This window comes from Chiroxiphia lanceolata, chromosome 3, assembly GCF_009829145.1.
Source record: "Chiroxiphia lanceolata isolate bChiLan1 chromosome 3, bChiLan1.pri, whole genome shotgun sequence".
Lineage (NCBI taxonomy): Eukaryota > Metazoa > Chordata > Aves > Passeriformes > Pipridae > Chiroxiphia > Chiroxiphia lanceolata.
Window position 1 is genome coordinate 70,263,967 of NC_045639.1, and position 16,562 is coordinate 70,280,528.

Consider the following 16,562-nt stretch of genomic DNA (forward strand, 5'->3'; position numbering starts at 1 on the left):
CCAAAACCCTAATAACCTCCTAAACCATTTCCATTCTTCAGTCAGTCAAACTCAAGCTTTCATACTGTGGAGGCAAGGGGAAACAACCCCCAAAATCATATTTGATTTACCTCAGAGTTTGATCCTCGTTTCAGAAAGCGTGTTCCAGCAAATTTGCTTGATCTTCTGGCTATCAGAGTGACATATATAGGGCGACCATATATTAACAGTTCTTGAAAGAGAAGTTAAGGTTTAAATGCCACATGCAGTTTTTTGTTCACTTACTTTATGCAAGAAAAATAAATTCTAACAGAGGTGTATGAAACTGTAATAGCTAATTTACTAAAATCACCTTAACAGTGATGAGTATCACAATTTATTTTGCAGCTGGGGGAGAACATTGCCCATTTCAACAATCAGTTTTAAGAACTTTGAAAAGGTAATCTACATTACAATACATCAATCACATACACAACATACAGATGAGAAATGCATTTCTATTTTATGAAGTGACAACGGAGGTGAAATAGGTACAAGATACACCTAGCGCTGCAAATGCTGCTTTAGTGAATACTGGAATTAAAGCTTGGGAGCTTCTATTTTCAGATCAAGTATATTAGTCACCCTAATATTACTTGTGTGGAAAAATAGATAAATTCACAACTACTTAAATAACAACAACTGGAAGCCAGAGGCTACAGATGCAGTAGTGGATTTTTATGGGCTTTTTATATTTTACTAAAAACAAACAGATAGATGCCTAGGGTGACTATCGCTTCCTTAGCATAAGAGAGATGCAAGGAAGAGGAAAGAAGGCATTTGCTCACACATTAAGCAGCTACAGGCATAACACTGCTGTGGTCAGATCCACAGCTACTACTTTGTTTAAGTAAGACCACAAATAAATAGCAGTGTATAAAAACAGATCTAACTTTCTGCCTGGGGACTAAGCCAATAACCAATAGCCTTACAATTTTAAAAAGGCAAAACTAAATTTTGCAGACATCACTAACCTTAACTTCATAATTGTATTTCCTTCCCCCTAGAAATTTTATTGACAGGCTTTTAAACCAACATGATACTGTTGATGAATAAATTAGAATGTCATTGTAATACACTAAATTCTTATCAGGTAAGATGTTGAGATGACATTTCTTTGGACTGTGACATACATTTGAGCTTTTTCTCCTCCTGCTGCAACATACATAGACCCATATAACCATTTAAAATAATATATAGTCAAGAAAAAGGTTTTCAGATATCCTAGCGCTCTTCACGCAGCAGAGCTGAAGTTCTATCATCATCTTCACAGAAACAGAGTAAATAAAAGTATTTCTGCAAATCTCAGATACTAGAAAATGTTTTAGAGAAGATTAGTAAGGGAACATTTCTATGTCAGCAATCCAGTTTTTCCTCAAACATCTGAAAAAATACAGCTGAGCCTTAAAATCCTCTCAAGCTCTTAACTGCTAAACACCATGCTTATAAACAGAGCCTCACCGAAAATGCAGTCTACCTGCCAGGGCCTTGTTATAACAGCATAATCACATTTCTTGTTTGGCATAATACCTAGAAAAGTACTGAAAATAAAAGTCAAACAATAATTCTAAAATTGAACGGTATTTATATGACAAAGAAATAATTCAATGTTCAAACTTTTTTTAAAAAAATGATAACCCAGCACTTATTGCAACGGCAAAAGGATACTTGATTGCCCACAGAATCCATGAATAATATACAGTAGCCAGTCACGATGAACAGTATCTCTTACTGCTTCCAGAAGCTTGCCATTCCAGACGTACTTTTCATAAGGCTTACTGCAAATCCCAAATACACCTAGGAGGTTGTTCCAATGAAAATGCTTAGCAATCAAGAAACAAGTTTACCTGCACTGGACTGTTTTAAAATGCAGATCACTGGATCTCTGTTTTGATTTTCTCTTGACTGTAGTTCAATGTATCATTTACTCACATCCCTGAAGTTTGGCAAAAACAGATAAATTAAAGCACATGCTGAAGTCCAGCATTTATGAGGATTTGCAGTTTTGCTATAGTCCTATAGTCACTGTCGTGGTTAAGTGTTCATACAGATGTTACTGATACTTCAGTACTGAAAAGAAATCTTTGCACAGTAGCACAAAGGGATCTGATAACAAGGGAAATAAAGTTGTGAATTCCAGTTAATGCTCTTACAGGAGGACTTAACAAGCTTTTCAATTCTGGGTCACCTCTGAAGTTACCCACTAGGTTTTGGAAGATCATGCATAACCCTGTTCCCCTTTACAAAAAGCATATCAATCCGTTTTCACATAATTTAGCGTTATTTTCCCAATTTACACTAACAGCAAGAAACATAGCTATTGCAGACCTGCAAATTAAAATTCCATTTCTGATAGATCTGGAACCTGAGTCTTTTTCAAAAATCAAGACCGAGATTATAACTGTCACTGTGTGGTGGTAGAGGGAATTGAATGAAATCTGAAACTTAAAAGAGAAGAAAGAGGACAAGAACTCTTTTCCTATATTTTTTGCGTACTTTTTTCAAATGAAAGTTCTGGCAGGAGGAATTATATTGCCGTAATATGTATGTCAGTTATAGCAGACAATTACAGCAGTCAAATGTTCTGCTGCAGGAAAAAAAGGAATTCTCCTATAGGTGAAAATGCAGGTGAAATGCAGCTTTGTTGAACAAACTGTTGATGAAGGAGTTTACGCATTCAGCAGAACCTGGTCACAAGCACTTAGCCAGCAGTTTGTCCTCTTTCTTATTGCTAGCAGCATTACTTTGGGGAGAATTTGTTCTTTAAAGGACAGACCACTGTCTTACACGTATTCTATGAACAGATATGTGACTAGCACACACTGCTTACGGCATCATCTTAATTTCCTAATGTTTTCACAAAGACAAAGAAGAAATGATGTGCTTGTAGGGATTCCTGCAGAATCTTGCAGATGAAGAGTCTTTGCAGAGGAGGAATTATTGCTCCTTTCACTCCTTAATGGTCCTTTCTGACATTGCAGTATTTGATAACCAATTCATTCAACAGAATAAAATCCAGTATTAAGAATTTCAGGGGAAACTTTGTATTTGTGTGTATGAAGGAAAAGGAAGAGAAAATAGTTTTTCTGTCTGGCTGTTTATCTTTGCACTCTTATGAATATGTTACATCCAAATTGAAGTCTGTAGTTTTCAATTGAAATCAGTAATTTTTCTCAGACTTCCTGACAGGGGTTACTACATCAAGATGATACTAACTTCACACAGTTTCTCTGTTGCCAGTATTCTCCAACATGAAACAAAAAAGATTTATTAGTACTTAATCAGTTATTGCTTCCCCTTCTCTTTGTAACTCATTCCTATTGGGAGACTTACAAGTAAGCTGACTAATCAATTGCTGAAAAACGTCAGCATGCTCAATCATCTCCCTGAGTTGCAATATAACTTAAAACAATTATTACACAACTCTAGAAATTGCATTACTCAAATTAAAATGTCCATAATTGGCACTTTACAAAATATTTTATTGACTCACCACTGCTAGGAAACTACTGACCAATAACAGAAGGTCTGAATGTTCCTCAGAAGTAAACTTAAGTGGAACATATTTTAAATGTACTCATGAGCAACAACATCAGCTTAATTAGGTGTATTTTCTTACCACTTCCCCCCTGTGTTGAAAGTCCTTCATCTTCAAATATATCAAAACTCTCTTGCCGGGTCTGGGTTGTTACAGTTTTTAATGTCTCAAGTGGCATTCTCAGGACAGTAAGATTATACTGAAGGGAGTGAGATAGATCATAGCTGTAACTGATAGACAGTTAACATTTATTAGTAATTGTAGATGCAGAGGAATTTTCTGAAAGCCCTTACTCTTCATCTGTATTTACATTTAACACCGTACTATTTTATCCATTAGAAAAGACTTCTAAACAAGATACACAGGTTCTGATTCTATAATGGCAAATCATACAAATGATTTCCAAAAGAAGCTTTACAAATATAGCAACTGTTTCCAGTTTACAAAGGCTGAAAATGTGTTTATATTCTTCTTATAACTGAAAACTAAACATGACTTTTGAACTTAAATCCAACCCCAACCTGAACCATTTTATGATTCATTTTATTGTAAATGTGTTTCTTAGAGTCATATAAGAAGTTTCTCCTTCCCTCTCTACAAACAACCACAGAAACAGCACAAATTCGTCATCTCCAAGCACAGGGAGTGGGTTGGGGGAAGTTATATAATGTTAGGGCTGGGAGATAAGGTATGGAAAAAAAATTCAGGTTTTATACTGTGAAAGAGCTTCCCCACACAGAAGCATGAAATACATATAAAGCTTTGGTAGGTTTTGTCTTCATAGATCCAGCTGTGACAAAAAGCCTTAGTTTTCCAAGAGGAAGCATTTCTAGACTAACACACTTTTTGATATTTGCAAGAGGGATTTATTTTGTTTATTTTTTTAAAGACTTTGGGTCTTCTAACTACTACTGGCAGGTTTATCATCACAACTTCTCCCATTTTTTTGCTGTCCCAAAAATCTCATGTAATAGTAGCTGGGACACAGAAATTTGACTTAGGTACAGCATTTATGAAACAATAAGCAAGAGAATTGGTAATGCCTAGAAGGCCCTATGAAAGATATATCCCATACAGGGTATATCTTAAATAAGGACCTATTTCCTCTATCTTCATTTCTGAATCAGGGCAAAGCTTTATTTTCAGAAAATGAGATCAAGAAAGAAAAAATGACAGGACAAGTAAACCCCCTGAAATATAATAATTTTCCAAGACAGAACTTCTGCATACCCTGACAAGACTAAACAGTGAGCAAAAACAGCAGTATCAGTGCCGACTTTTTACCAAGCCACTAATAGTTCTCTATTTTTTAACCTAATAGAAACTAAAATCCTAACTAATTGGTTGAAGGAGAAAGCAGGTTCAAAACATACAGACAAAAATGGACAAGCAGCATGATCACGTGTCTTATTTCTCCAGAATATCAACATAAGGATCTTGGGTATCAAAATCAAAACCTTAACTTACAGCAAGAATAAGCACACATTGTTTTAAAGGAACAGTAACTAATACCTACCTAAAATAGAAGTTGCTAGAAAGGTCCACATTTTGAAAGATCCTCAGATACCTAGCAAAATAATTCAAGTTATAGGAAAAATTATTACTCTAACAAGACAGACCACAAGAAGTCATTCAGAGAATCTTAGAAATTAAACTACATCTAAATATTGACTCTTGCTCTGTGTTCCCTTCCTATCTTACTGTAATTGTTTTGACAGGTAATTTCACTAGAATGTCAGCATTTGGATTAAATAAATCAAATAGCTCTTTGGGGTTTTTTTTTAAATCTACTGTCTTCTCATGGACATACTCTGTTTCTTTAGGCAGTCATAGACAAAGTTGTAGTTCCATTTTCCACAATTTTTCAGAACTTAAACAAACAAACTCTTAGCAGTACTATACAAGAAATAAATTTTTTCAGTTATTCTCAAATAAATAAGAAAAAAATATCTACCTCAACTTGACCTAGCATTGTAAATTCCCATAAGAAACAATAACACTGTCTATGAATGATAAAACGGCTGACATAAATATGTAGGTTATGATCCACTGCACACTAAGAGGGGACTGAGGTCTATGATCAATCTGACCTTAAAGTGGAAGCTCTTTTAATATTTACCATCAGTTTATCATAAACCATAACTTTTTGACTATTCATACTTGGTACAGACTGAAAAGCAGTTTATTGACACCAGTTGCCTGGTATTTCATAGCAGTAAAGTTACCTCAACCTGATAAAAACACCACTATGACACAGTTGTACATTTCAGACAAGATTCCCTGATGATCAAAGGCTCAAATTTCTGTCTTCAGAAAAAAAGCACCCAAAAAGAAAGAAGCAGCTAAACTTACCAGTGAGTCAATCCATCACCCTTTACAACAGCAACATTCACAAGATTCTGACAGCACAGAATCATTTAATGATCTATTCAGCACTTTTTGAAGGGCACAAAAGATCTCTTCAGGTGAGATTAACATCATGCTAGAGCTACTAAAAAAAAGAACAGTGTCCCAAACAATACAAACCAGCATAAGTATTACTTTGCCCTTGTAGGAACATTGCTTATATTTGATGCTTCCTGCTGCAGATTTGCTAAGCTGTAGCTCTGACATGTAGGTGACATGGAGATGTGGACGAAAAACTCTAGAAGACTTGTAACAATTGTATTTACTCTCCAGGTCAGAGGCCACAGCACTTGCAGCCTGTTTTCCATCCAAGTAAGACAAAAAGGCTTGAATAACATACTAATACAAAGGAATCCATTAGTGAAATTTCTAGTTGCAGTTATACATTACTTAAAAAACATTCAAAAAGTACACACTGATTACCAGCATTATTTACCTGGCCTCATCAGGATGAGTGACTCTTACAGAGTCATTTGGAATGTAGATCATATTTGTATCTTCTATTTTATATATTGCATGACCTCCAATATCTGCCATTTTTCTTCTTTTTGTTATTAATACAATGTAGTAGCCTTCTAAAAACCTGACAAAACCTGTCAAAACAGCATTAAAACACTTTTAGTTGCATGTTTGAGTTGACTTGATAAAACATATTTAGAAAAACAGTATCAGAATTGTTTCAAGACTTCATATAATTTTTGTTCATTCTTAGTCTTACAAGTATAATGTGCATATATATATATACACACATACCATGATATATATATATACAAAGACATACAGTCTTAAAATTCACCCCCAGTAAGCGTTAATCAATGAAGTACACAGTTTTTGCTTATTTTCCCTTCCACTGTGCATATTTTTAATATTAGGTAGCAGAGTTAAGACACTGAAAATCTGGAGTAAGTTTCTGTCTACTTAGAGTACTTGTATTTGCTTTTTATAGGACTCTCATTTTTCAGAGTAAGGCATACTCTAATTACTTCAGATACCAAAAAGTTAATTTTCCAGGACAAGGAGGAATCCCAGTTTCCAATTTTCTTTTCAGGTTTATGTATTCTCTGCCGGGAAGGGACAGAGAAGCAAAGGGAATTGTGGGTATGACAACACCTTTGCGTTCTCTCTTCTTAACAGAGAATTTAGTTCCCCGATTAAAGCAGCATCTCCCCAGAATCAGCCACTCAGAGCATCAGGGGTAATCCTTTTTTCCTGTTTCCTCTCTCAGATACCACACCTGACCTTAGTGAAGTCCATGATGGGGAATGACAACACGACACACACGGACACTCACAATTCACATTTTTACTTGCATTTATATTCAGTTCTTTTAGCCCTTTTAGCTTTGCATTACAAAGTATAGAAGAAGGATGAGCAGAGCACATATTTTCCTCCCTGTCACTGCTGGAGACTGCAATGTGATCGAGTGAACTGCAATCTTTTCTTCTACCTTATTAGCCCCCCTTGGAAAAATGCTCTCACCTGCACAAGGACAGGAGGCCCTGCTGACAGTAAGAAACAAATCTTCCATTTGAAGCAGTCAGACTATTGAATTTCAGTTGTTACATAGTAGTCACAGTTCTGCCTGTATCCTCCAGGTACAAAAATCACTTATGTGAATAGCCTCTATCCTTTGAATTTCACCAAACATTATACAGAAGTCTGATAAGGAGCCCAGCCTTTCTCCTCGGCCTGGTTCCCTCCCTTTAAAAGCAATTTCTACTGTTAAACACTATACAGTAAACAGAACTCAGCTTATTAGCACCCCCATTCTGAGTGCACTGCATGTACTGCATCTGATTAACAAAATAACTACAGAACAGAACAGAACAGAACAAAGCTGTCCTTTACAATTTTACAAAAAATAGCCCTGTTCTCCTCACCTGAGTCGAGAGGCAGAAATAAACAACCAGTTGCATTCTCTCAGATTACATGTTTATACAGATATGATTAGGTAGAATCTAGACTGGAAGACGTCTAAACCATATACTTTGGAAGTATATAATCTGTTACAGAGTGCGTTACTTCTAAAAAGGCATCTAGAAATACATATCCCATATCTGTTGGCCAATACATTTGTCCAGCTACAGAATAGAAACTCTTCTGTTATGAAGAGTACATATAAACAATCATACAATTGGGATGCAAAATTTTAATTGATCACAACCAGTTTCCAACTGAATATATTATCATGTACTTAGACAGTGAGCAGTGATGGCTTGTCCAAAAAAACCCCAATGCTGCAAGACTGTTAGCAGCTTCTTTAGGTTTACCCATGTTACGAATACTCTTAAATTAATAAGGAACGTAAGTCCCATCTGAGGAATTTCTGAAAAGTGGATGCATTGATAAATTCCAAAATGCTTCATGGGCAAAAAGAATACAGAAGAAAGTCTGTTTATTTTGCCACTTTAGATTGGAATAAAATTTTATTATGTTTTGATTGCTAAGCAAAATTCAGGGGCATCTTTTAGAGTAATTGCATTCTCCAGCTTCTCTGCAGCTTCAGATTTAGATGTTCAGGTACATATTGACTCCAATAAACCACAAAGTACTCTTGAGGCCTGCCACAGCACACATTAACATTTACTTTAGAGATATCACCCATCAATATATTGACCTCAGTATCAGACAACAGGCAGGAAAGTAGTGACTTTCAGATGAAGTTAGAAGCTATTAAATCATCGAAACAATGCTTCAGGATTATGGACATCTGAGCATTATAAAATTCAGTTGACATGCCAGTCAGCTATACTTGTTCAAACATGAAAAAGAAATCTTTAAGTATGTCACTGCAAAAAGTTAACCAAAAAGAAAATTAAGTCTTCTTTCTGAATAGTGTCTGATAAAGAAATATAGCCTAACAAAGAATGTCAACTTCCATTTTCTTTTTTAAAAGCATCCTGTGAGCTCAGGATTTCAGGAACCAGGTTCCACCTGGCTTGCATAATTTGTATCCTAAGATCAGCTGAGTTTGGTGAGATCTTCCACCAAGTTTCTAGAGTTTGGCTATTTCCCAGATCTCTCCCCTAGTGACAAAGAGACTGGTTACAGCACAACTCTCACCCCTGTACTGGCCACTGTTTTCACAAGGTACACAGAAACTTATCTCTGAGCATGAAAAATTTCTAAATCCTCTTCAGTTCTAAAAATAAATAAAATCAAGGGGAGACAGAAAGATATACAGCATGACACAGTAAGCTTCACCTCCCAAGAAAACAAAAGATTTTATAAAATCAATCAAAACACTTACCTACTATACCAAAAGCAGAGACAGCTCGAGATAACCCAGAAGAGCCCTTCTGCCCAATCTTTGTTCTGTTTCCCAGGTCTAAACGTCCAAGAAGTTCCCTCACCTCTTGTTGTGTATATACATGCTTTAAAATAAAAAGTCATTTAAGTTACTGCTTTGGTAGTTAGATGTTATTTCATGTCAGAGACTAGCAGAATTTACTTAATATACAATAAACTACAGGCCTCTCCTACATCGTCTGTTTCCTGTTTCAGTGCTATCAACAAGTAGCCAGTATTATTTGGAATAATGAACCAACACAACAAAATAAATACACTCACCTTATCATCAATTATAACCAAATCCTTTGGTTCAGTGCGATCTATTTTCAAAACACGGTACTTGGTTTCTGCAGGATTACTTCCAACTAGAAAATACCGCTACACAAAAAAAGAAAAAATGTCAGAATATTGTACAAGATAAAGCAACCAGAGCCCAGTGTAATGCAAGGCATCAACAATGCCATTTACACAGCTTCTAGACTAGATCCATGTCACCTAACAAGTACGTAATAGTCTGCATGGACTCTTAATGAACTGGTTTAGTCACCATACCGTAGGTAAGTACATTTATATACAATCAGCCTTTGCAACTTAAAAGACCTCCTCCCCTCCCCTGTGCAAGGAGGGGAAAAAAATTAGAAATTGAAGAAAGGTGAAAACCTGTTTAAAGAGGCAAAAATATAACTTACACTAGGTACTGTCCAACTGCATCCTGCCCCAGCCATTACTGTCTTCCCACTTGCTTTGTAAAATTTAGCAGAAGCTTATATATGTTTGTAACTTTTCATGATCTAAAACTAATGTTGTTACACTGTACTCCACTGCTATTTCTGACAACTAGTCTTTTGTGATCCATACTAAACCCAGAAAAATTTTCAGCACTTCAGTACTACAAGTTTTCTTCAATTTTTATTCATATTTGATATGATAAGACTCCTCATTAATGTTCCTCCACCATACTCAAATTTGCTGGTTAACAATACTACTGTTTAAAAAAATACTAGCTTTACTTCACATTTAAAATATGAAAGAAAGACCAGAGATAAACATATAATATGTCCATTTCTCATGTAAGGGAATCAAACTATAAATTAATTTTTACATTTAGAGGAATAAACAAGCACAGGTTGTAGGACTGACTTGCTAAAAGCAGCTCTCATTTTACTAACTCATTTAATCAGTGTGGTGCTACCACACAGCAAGGTGTAACTCATTAATAATGCTTAGCCTAGTAGGAAAGCATGGCAAATTTATGTGGATCTATGCAGTCAGCTCTTAACTTTAGAAGTCACATGGACTTCAGATGTGAGAGAGGAAATCAATAACAACATTTATATGAACCTCACAGTTTCATAATTTATACAATTAGATGTTAAGAAACATCTTTACAGCCAAAATACATAAGGTGAAAGAAGAATTCAAAGCCCTCTTTGGCTTCCCTTAATTCACAAAAGCATCTACATAGTCACTATGTTCTAAAAAAGAAAATAAAATACTTAACTTTGAAAGCCATAAAAGCATAAAGGAAACAGCATCAACTTCTGGCTCCACCTAGTACACTGACATTACAGTGCTTACTGAGTGTCGAGTTTTGCTGTTTACTTGTAAATGATAGTAAGAAGGCCCTTCAAAGTCATATTCCATCAGAGTACTCCCTCACTGAAGCCTCTGAGACAGCACTTTGGCACAGGAAAATGTTTCCTACAGGTTTTTTAGCAGCAATATGCTGCTGTGCACAGCCAGGCTCCCCAGCCTGCCCCCTCAGAGAGCAACCTCAGCAGGAGATCCCTTAGTGCCAAGATCTGTGCTTCCCAGGAGGGAAATCATAATGACAGTGCATGGCACTAAATGACACAAAGGTGGAGGATGGAGCTCTTCTGCTGTTATCATCCACCAGCAAGAAACCCCAAGACAGACACTTCCTTTGACCATGCCATCGTACCACCTTTTTCTTCATGCAGCAGTAGGTGAATGGGCAGAGAGAAATATTTTCATCTGTAATATGCATGATAAGTTAGCTAGCATTTTAAGAGTGCTGCTTCTTTATTTGTAGAAAACTCCTAATTAATTAAAGCTAAACAATTTTAAGTAGTCCACAATACTGCAAGACAGCTCAGGGATGCCCCACCATGTCCAGATTGCTAAACGAGTGCAATTTCTTCCCAAGGTGACACCTATGGTTACCAACAAATAATCCTGAATAAAAACAGAACTGCATAACTTTAAGATGCTTGTCCAAACAGCTGTTCGTACCAAAGACCACATTTAAAACTGGAACACAGCACATGACACACAGGAAGGGGGAGAGAGAGAGATGCATAGGGGGTTGCAAATGCTATTACTAAGGAAGTTCAGCTGGATACTTCTCCATTTCTATTTTAATTAACCGATAAAACATAAAGAAGTACTATGAGGAATGCATCACTTGCATCACCTTAGCAGCTGCTATAGTGGGTTATGCCCAGCTGCAGGGCCAGCTTTAGGCGCTGCTGCAGCTGCTGCTTAGAACCGCAGCAGAGTTAGATTAGAGGAGGAGTAATTATATCTGCAGACCATGGAAGCAACCATCATAATTAATGGTACTTAACAGGCTCTCTTTGAAGTCCTTTAAGGACTAATATATGGGTTTTAAGTTAGCTAGGCTGTATAATATATTAAGGTCGGTCGGTTGAGAACAGCCTCAAAACTGAGCGTCAAGGGACTTAAAGAAAGCCAGGCACTGGGAAATCTCTATTTGGATAATGGGAATCTTATCCACTACATGTTAGAGGATATTCTTGTGGAAGTAATAAAGAAGTAGTAAAGTAATCTGCAAAAACTTTTGAATTTAGACTAGTGTTCAAAACTAAGACCCCAAAATTAGACTTCTATCTGGGAAATTTTCAGGACTGGCTAAAACCAAACCCATAATTACTTGAAAAACAGCATGCTATGCCAACTCATATTCAATTTACAAGATCTAAAAGGGAAACAAATATTGTATGAAAACTAACAATGCAAAAAAAAATATACAAAAAAGACACTTCAACATTAGCTGTTTATGCTACCTAATTTATGCATCTAATGAATAAATAAGTCTGTCTTACTGGATGACATGGAGTACAAATAAAACCATATCAGTGACATGTTCCACAATTAAATTTACCATCACATGAATACTAGGAAAGTATAAAGACGACTACCAAATCAACACTGAGAATGTAACATAAAATAAATTAATTTCTGAGGTTGCAATATAATTTTAAAATTAATCAAAGCTAAAATGTGCTTATTGATTACAACTCTTTTGATTAACAGAAATGATTGCAGTAAAAAAAAAAAAAAGAGAATCCACAGGTAAGCTACGGAAACAGAAACCTTTCTGTGAGTTTCTATCCTTATTATCTCATTCTGTTTATTACTAAGTTGAATTGAATAAATTTAAGCTTTTTCCAACTGTCTCAAACAGCTCCACAGCAAAGCCAGCGCATTCAGATAAATGGACAACCTTGACCAAAGTACTTTTACCGGAGAACAGTACACAAGCAGAAACTGTGTAGGCTCTCTCATTCTGCTCTGGCCAGAGCCCTTCAAGCATCACCTGAGGTGACACATGCTGCTTCCAGGTTTAGTCTGCCCTTGGCCTTCGCTGAAACTTGTTAACAAGAGCACTTTACCAACCGTGGCACTGCACCATGCAGCTACAAGATCTGGACTGAAGCTTAATGTATTGCACAATTATCACTAAGCAACCACAAGACAGGAATAATCATCAGTCACTTCCACCTGGGACTTAGCTTTAACCAAAGCAATCTAATGGAAAGGCTTTACACCCTCTTTTATCAACCTTTTGATTCAGCCAAACCAAATAAAACATCTTCTAAAAGGAGTCTAAACAAAATAAAAAACTTCTTACTGCAAATCGTTGCTTTTAACGGCAAGATAATAGTTCTGAAATCAAACAATCTGCTCACAATCTTTTTATTATATTTTTTTCTTTAAGATTACTTCTTATAATTCCTGGTCTAAAAATATGATTTCTTTCTTTGTATAAACTAATTAGCATTAAGAAATGTTAGCACTGCAAAAAACTTCTTTCACTTCTCAGTTAAAAAGCTACAAACAGCTTAATTGGCAAGGAAAAAAAGTGAAAATACACTAAAAGTTACTTGAAAAGCGCACTACCACAGCCAATTTTAAATCTGCAAGGAGCATAAAGAAAACACTTAAAATCTTAAACAAAATGCTTGCAAAAGATACATGTTAGGACCATGGATATGTCTAAAAACACAAAGCCCTGAAGAAGCGTGGTGCGTTGACCTTGTCCAGCTGCCAGACCTCCACCCAGCCGCTCTCTTGCTCTCCCTCCTCAAGAGGACAGGCACAGAAAATAAGATGGAAAAGCTGATGGGTCAAGGTGAGGATAGAAAGACTGCCTAAGATTTACCATTATGGGCAAAACAGACTTGACCTGGGGAAAATGTATGTAATTTATTGACAATTAAAACAGAATCATAGCATAATTACACCTCAATGTAAGATACAGCAAAAACTCCACTATGTTCTTTCTTTCTACAGAACCTACAGCAATTCAGGAAGTGTCGGTCTTTCATCTCTCACAGAAACTGGCAGAATGACATGAAGAAAGGAAGATAAGAAGCTAAGAGAGATACCTGAAAAGAGCAAAAATTGAATTGGCATGCCATCTGCTTCCCATAATCTTTTGAAACTCTTCTAAAGAAGCTCTTTCAACATGACAAATTGTAAGGATGTATGCTGCCAAGCACTACTCTCAGGGTATGTAATAATGGGTACCCATTCTGCACCCTACAGCCGCAGCACTCGGTGAATCCCTTTTGTCCTAAGGCAATCAATGCTTTTTTTCCAAACAGGACTTTGCTCTTGCTGCTCCGCTGAAGGATTCCTCAAGATTGTCTCTTCTAATTTTCAGCTAAATCTACTAATTATCAATCTATAAATTTTTCCTTTAGCCAAATACTTCTTTACTCTGTAGCATCTATTCTGCCAGAATGCTTTCAGAAACATAAGTATCTGGATGCCTTTTCAGCACTCGCTTTAATAGACTAAAGAAATCTTGCTGTCCCTTTGCTCCTCCTGAGACATCACTAGCATATGTTACCTCACTGGACCTTCAATGAACCTGTTCCTGGCTGAATTCTGATTTCTTAAGTGAACATGGACAGTAAGTCTACACAATACAAAATTTCATTCTAGAGATACATCGGTATTTTTCATTAATGACCATACCACAAAAGAACACATTAGCCTTTTTCAAAATTTTACTTCATCTGCAGCTCAACCTCCCCACCCTTCTTCAGATAAAACACCCAGATCCTGCTCCTTCCCTTCCGCTGCTTCTGAATTGATAAACTCTCAATAAACTTTTATTGGTATGTAATCTATCATAAGGTACATAAAGTTTCATAGTATGCCATCCTATTTCAAATTATTATCTATTCCCGAGGGTCAGCATAATTTCTTGCTTTCTTGTGCTCTGATTATCCTCTTTACTTCCAATATTTCAAAAGTCTAATAAGAGCTGGCCCATATTTTGGGCTAATAACATTACTGAAAATGCTGAAGTACATCATCAATTTAAAAAAATCATCCCTATCAGATGATTCCTCATTCACTCCACACTAATTTATCTATTAACTTCCCTCCTTCCATAACAAAGCCAGAGATTTTCCTTGTGGCACTGCACCTCCACAGAAGATTTGATTTAAATACATAAAGCCACCTAATTTTTAGATGAAGATGTGCAATACAACCAGGTTAATCTGATAGCACCTTTGTAAGTCTAGACTCTGTTTTATGTCATTTGCCTCAATTTTCAATTACTTTCCTATGGATAATTATGTGTGGGACTTCATAATGGATTAAATATTCCATTTGTCATGTTCCAGTCACAGCACCACCCTTGACTTGAACAACTTGAAAATATTTACATTCATTCCACTGTTTAGTATATTTAATTTTATTTCTATCTCAACACTGACTGATTCCCTTTTCATAACCCCATTCTTGTTACTCATTTTGTTTTCACCTCTTGTTCAGTACACTCATACTCAAAGTAAATTCTTACTTTAAACAAGGAAAAATGTCCATTTAATTTTAGGGCTATAACAAACTTATTTTTGATAATAAAAAATAGCAATAGAAGATGCTTATTTTTATTCATCCTTTGTTACATTTAAATAAATACCTTTTTTTTCATAGAATCCTCACATTTAAATACATTAATTTACAACCATTCATCCACAAGCCCCTCATCACCATCCCATCCAGAAAGGTGGATTTACAATAAAATCAAATCTCCAAGTTTATCTCCCTCTAGTTAATCTAGTGATTAAATGACGACACCCAGGACAATACAGGACAAAAGAAATAAAAAATATGTTACCAGAACAATGTTAGGCAGACATTTGAAGGCACATCTTTCACATACAGTGTGGTGCTACCACTTTTGAACTTTATTTTTGTTCTTCCTGAGTGGCACACATTCTTCAAAACTTGTGGTGTTCTCATTACTGCTGTTCCACCAAGTACCTGCCCTACTCATAAATGCTCTCAGATCCCACATTCACCAGTTGATTAAGTTTCTCTATTTTATTGCCATATATCTGTCAGTATATCAAGACATTTAAGACAGAAATGGAGCTTTCCTGATTTTCACAAAACTCCTTTTCTTGTGCAAACTCCATCCTCTGCTCCACTACATAATTACCATTCCTAGAAAGCCATGACACAGGGAATAGGACAGTCAGCTGAAAGGGGCCATCTTCTGCTAATGAAACTGCTACAGAGAGAACAAATTTCACAGCCACTTCTAGCTAGAAGTTATGATATCTAATGGTTGTCCAGCTATTCACTACTTCCAATATTTTTTAAATGTACCAGATAACCATCTATATAAATCAGTCTACTTCCTAATTCAGTAAAAATTCTGCAGCTATTTCTGTAAAGTCATATTCTACATAACAGTTTCTCCAATTTGATCACAGACTAACTTCAGCATTAAATAAGCAAACCTTGGTTTTGTTACCATAAAAATGTTTACATTTATTATTATTAGAATAAAATAAATTTAAAATAAAACAAATGCACAGAGTTTTCCCTGGGAAAAAAAAAAGGGCAGAAAAACCTACAGGTATTTATGCAGGTCACATGGCTTAATAAGCTTGTGCAAGTCATTTGAATACTATGGAGATGGAGACTGTAGAAAAACCTGATTAGAATAAAATATTATTAATTAAGCCTCATAATATCCTGAAAGATAGGCAAGTGATATGCCTTTATAGAGATGACA

At 35.9% G+C, this 16,562-nt stretch overlaps 1 protein-coding gene across 1 annotated transcript in view; it reads right to left on the reverse strand.

The window, feature by feature from the left end:
* Nucleotides 1–16,562, reverse strand: part of FIG4 (FIG4 phosphoinositide 5-phosphatase) — a 60,131-nt gene that overhangs the window by 39,899 nt on the left and 3,670 nt on the right. The window contains 7 exon segments of the mRNA XM_032681352.1: nt 111–211; nt 1,687–1,815; nt 3,638–3,786; nt 5,073–5,123; nt 6,399–6,555; nt 9,213–9,336; nt 9,533–9,631. Coding sequence (XP_032537243.1) covers nt 111–211; nt 1,687–1,815; nt 3,638–3,786; nt 5,073–5,123; nt 6,399–6,555; nt 9,213–9,336; nt 9,533–9,631 — 810 coding nt within the window.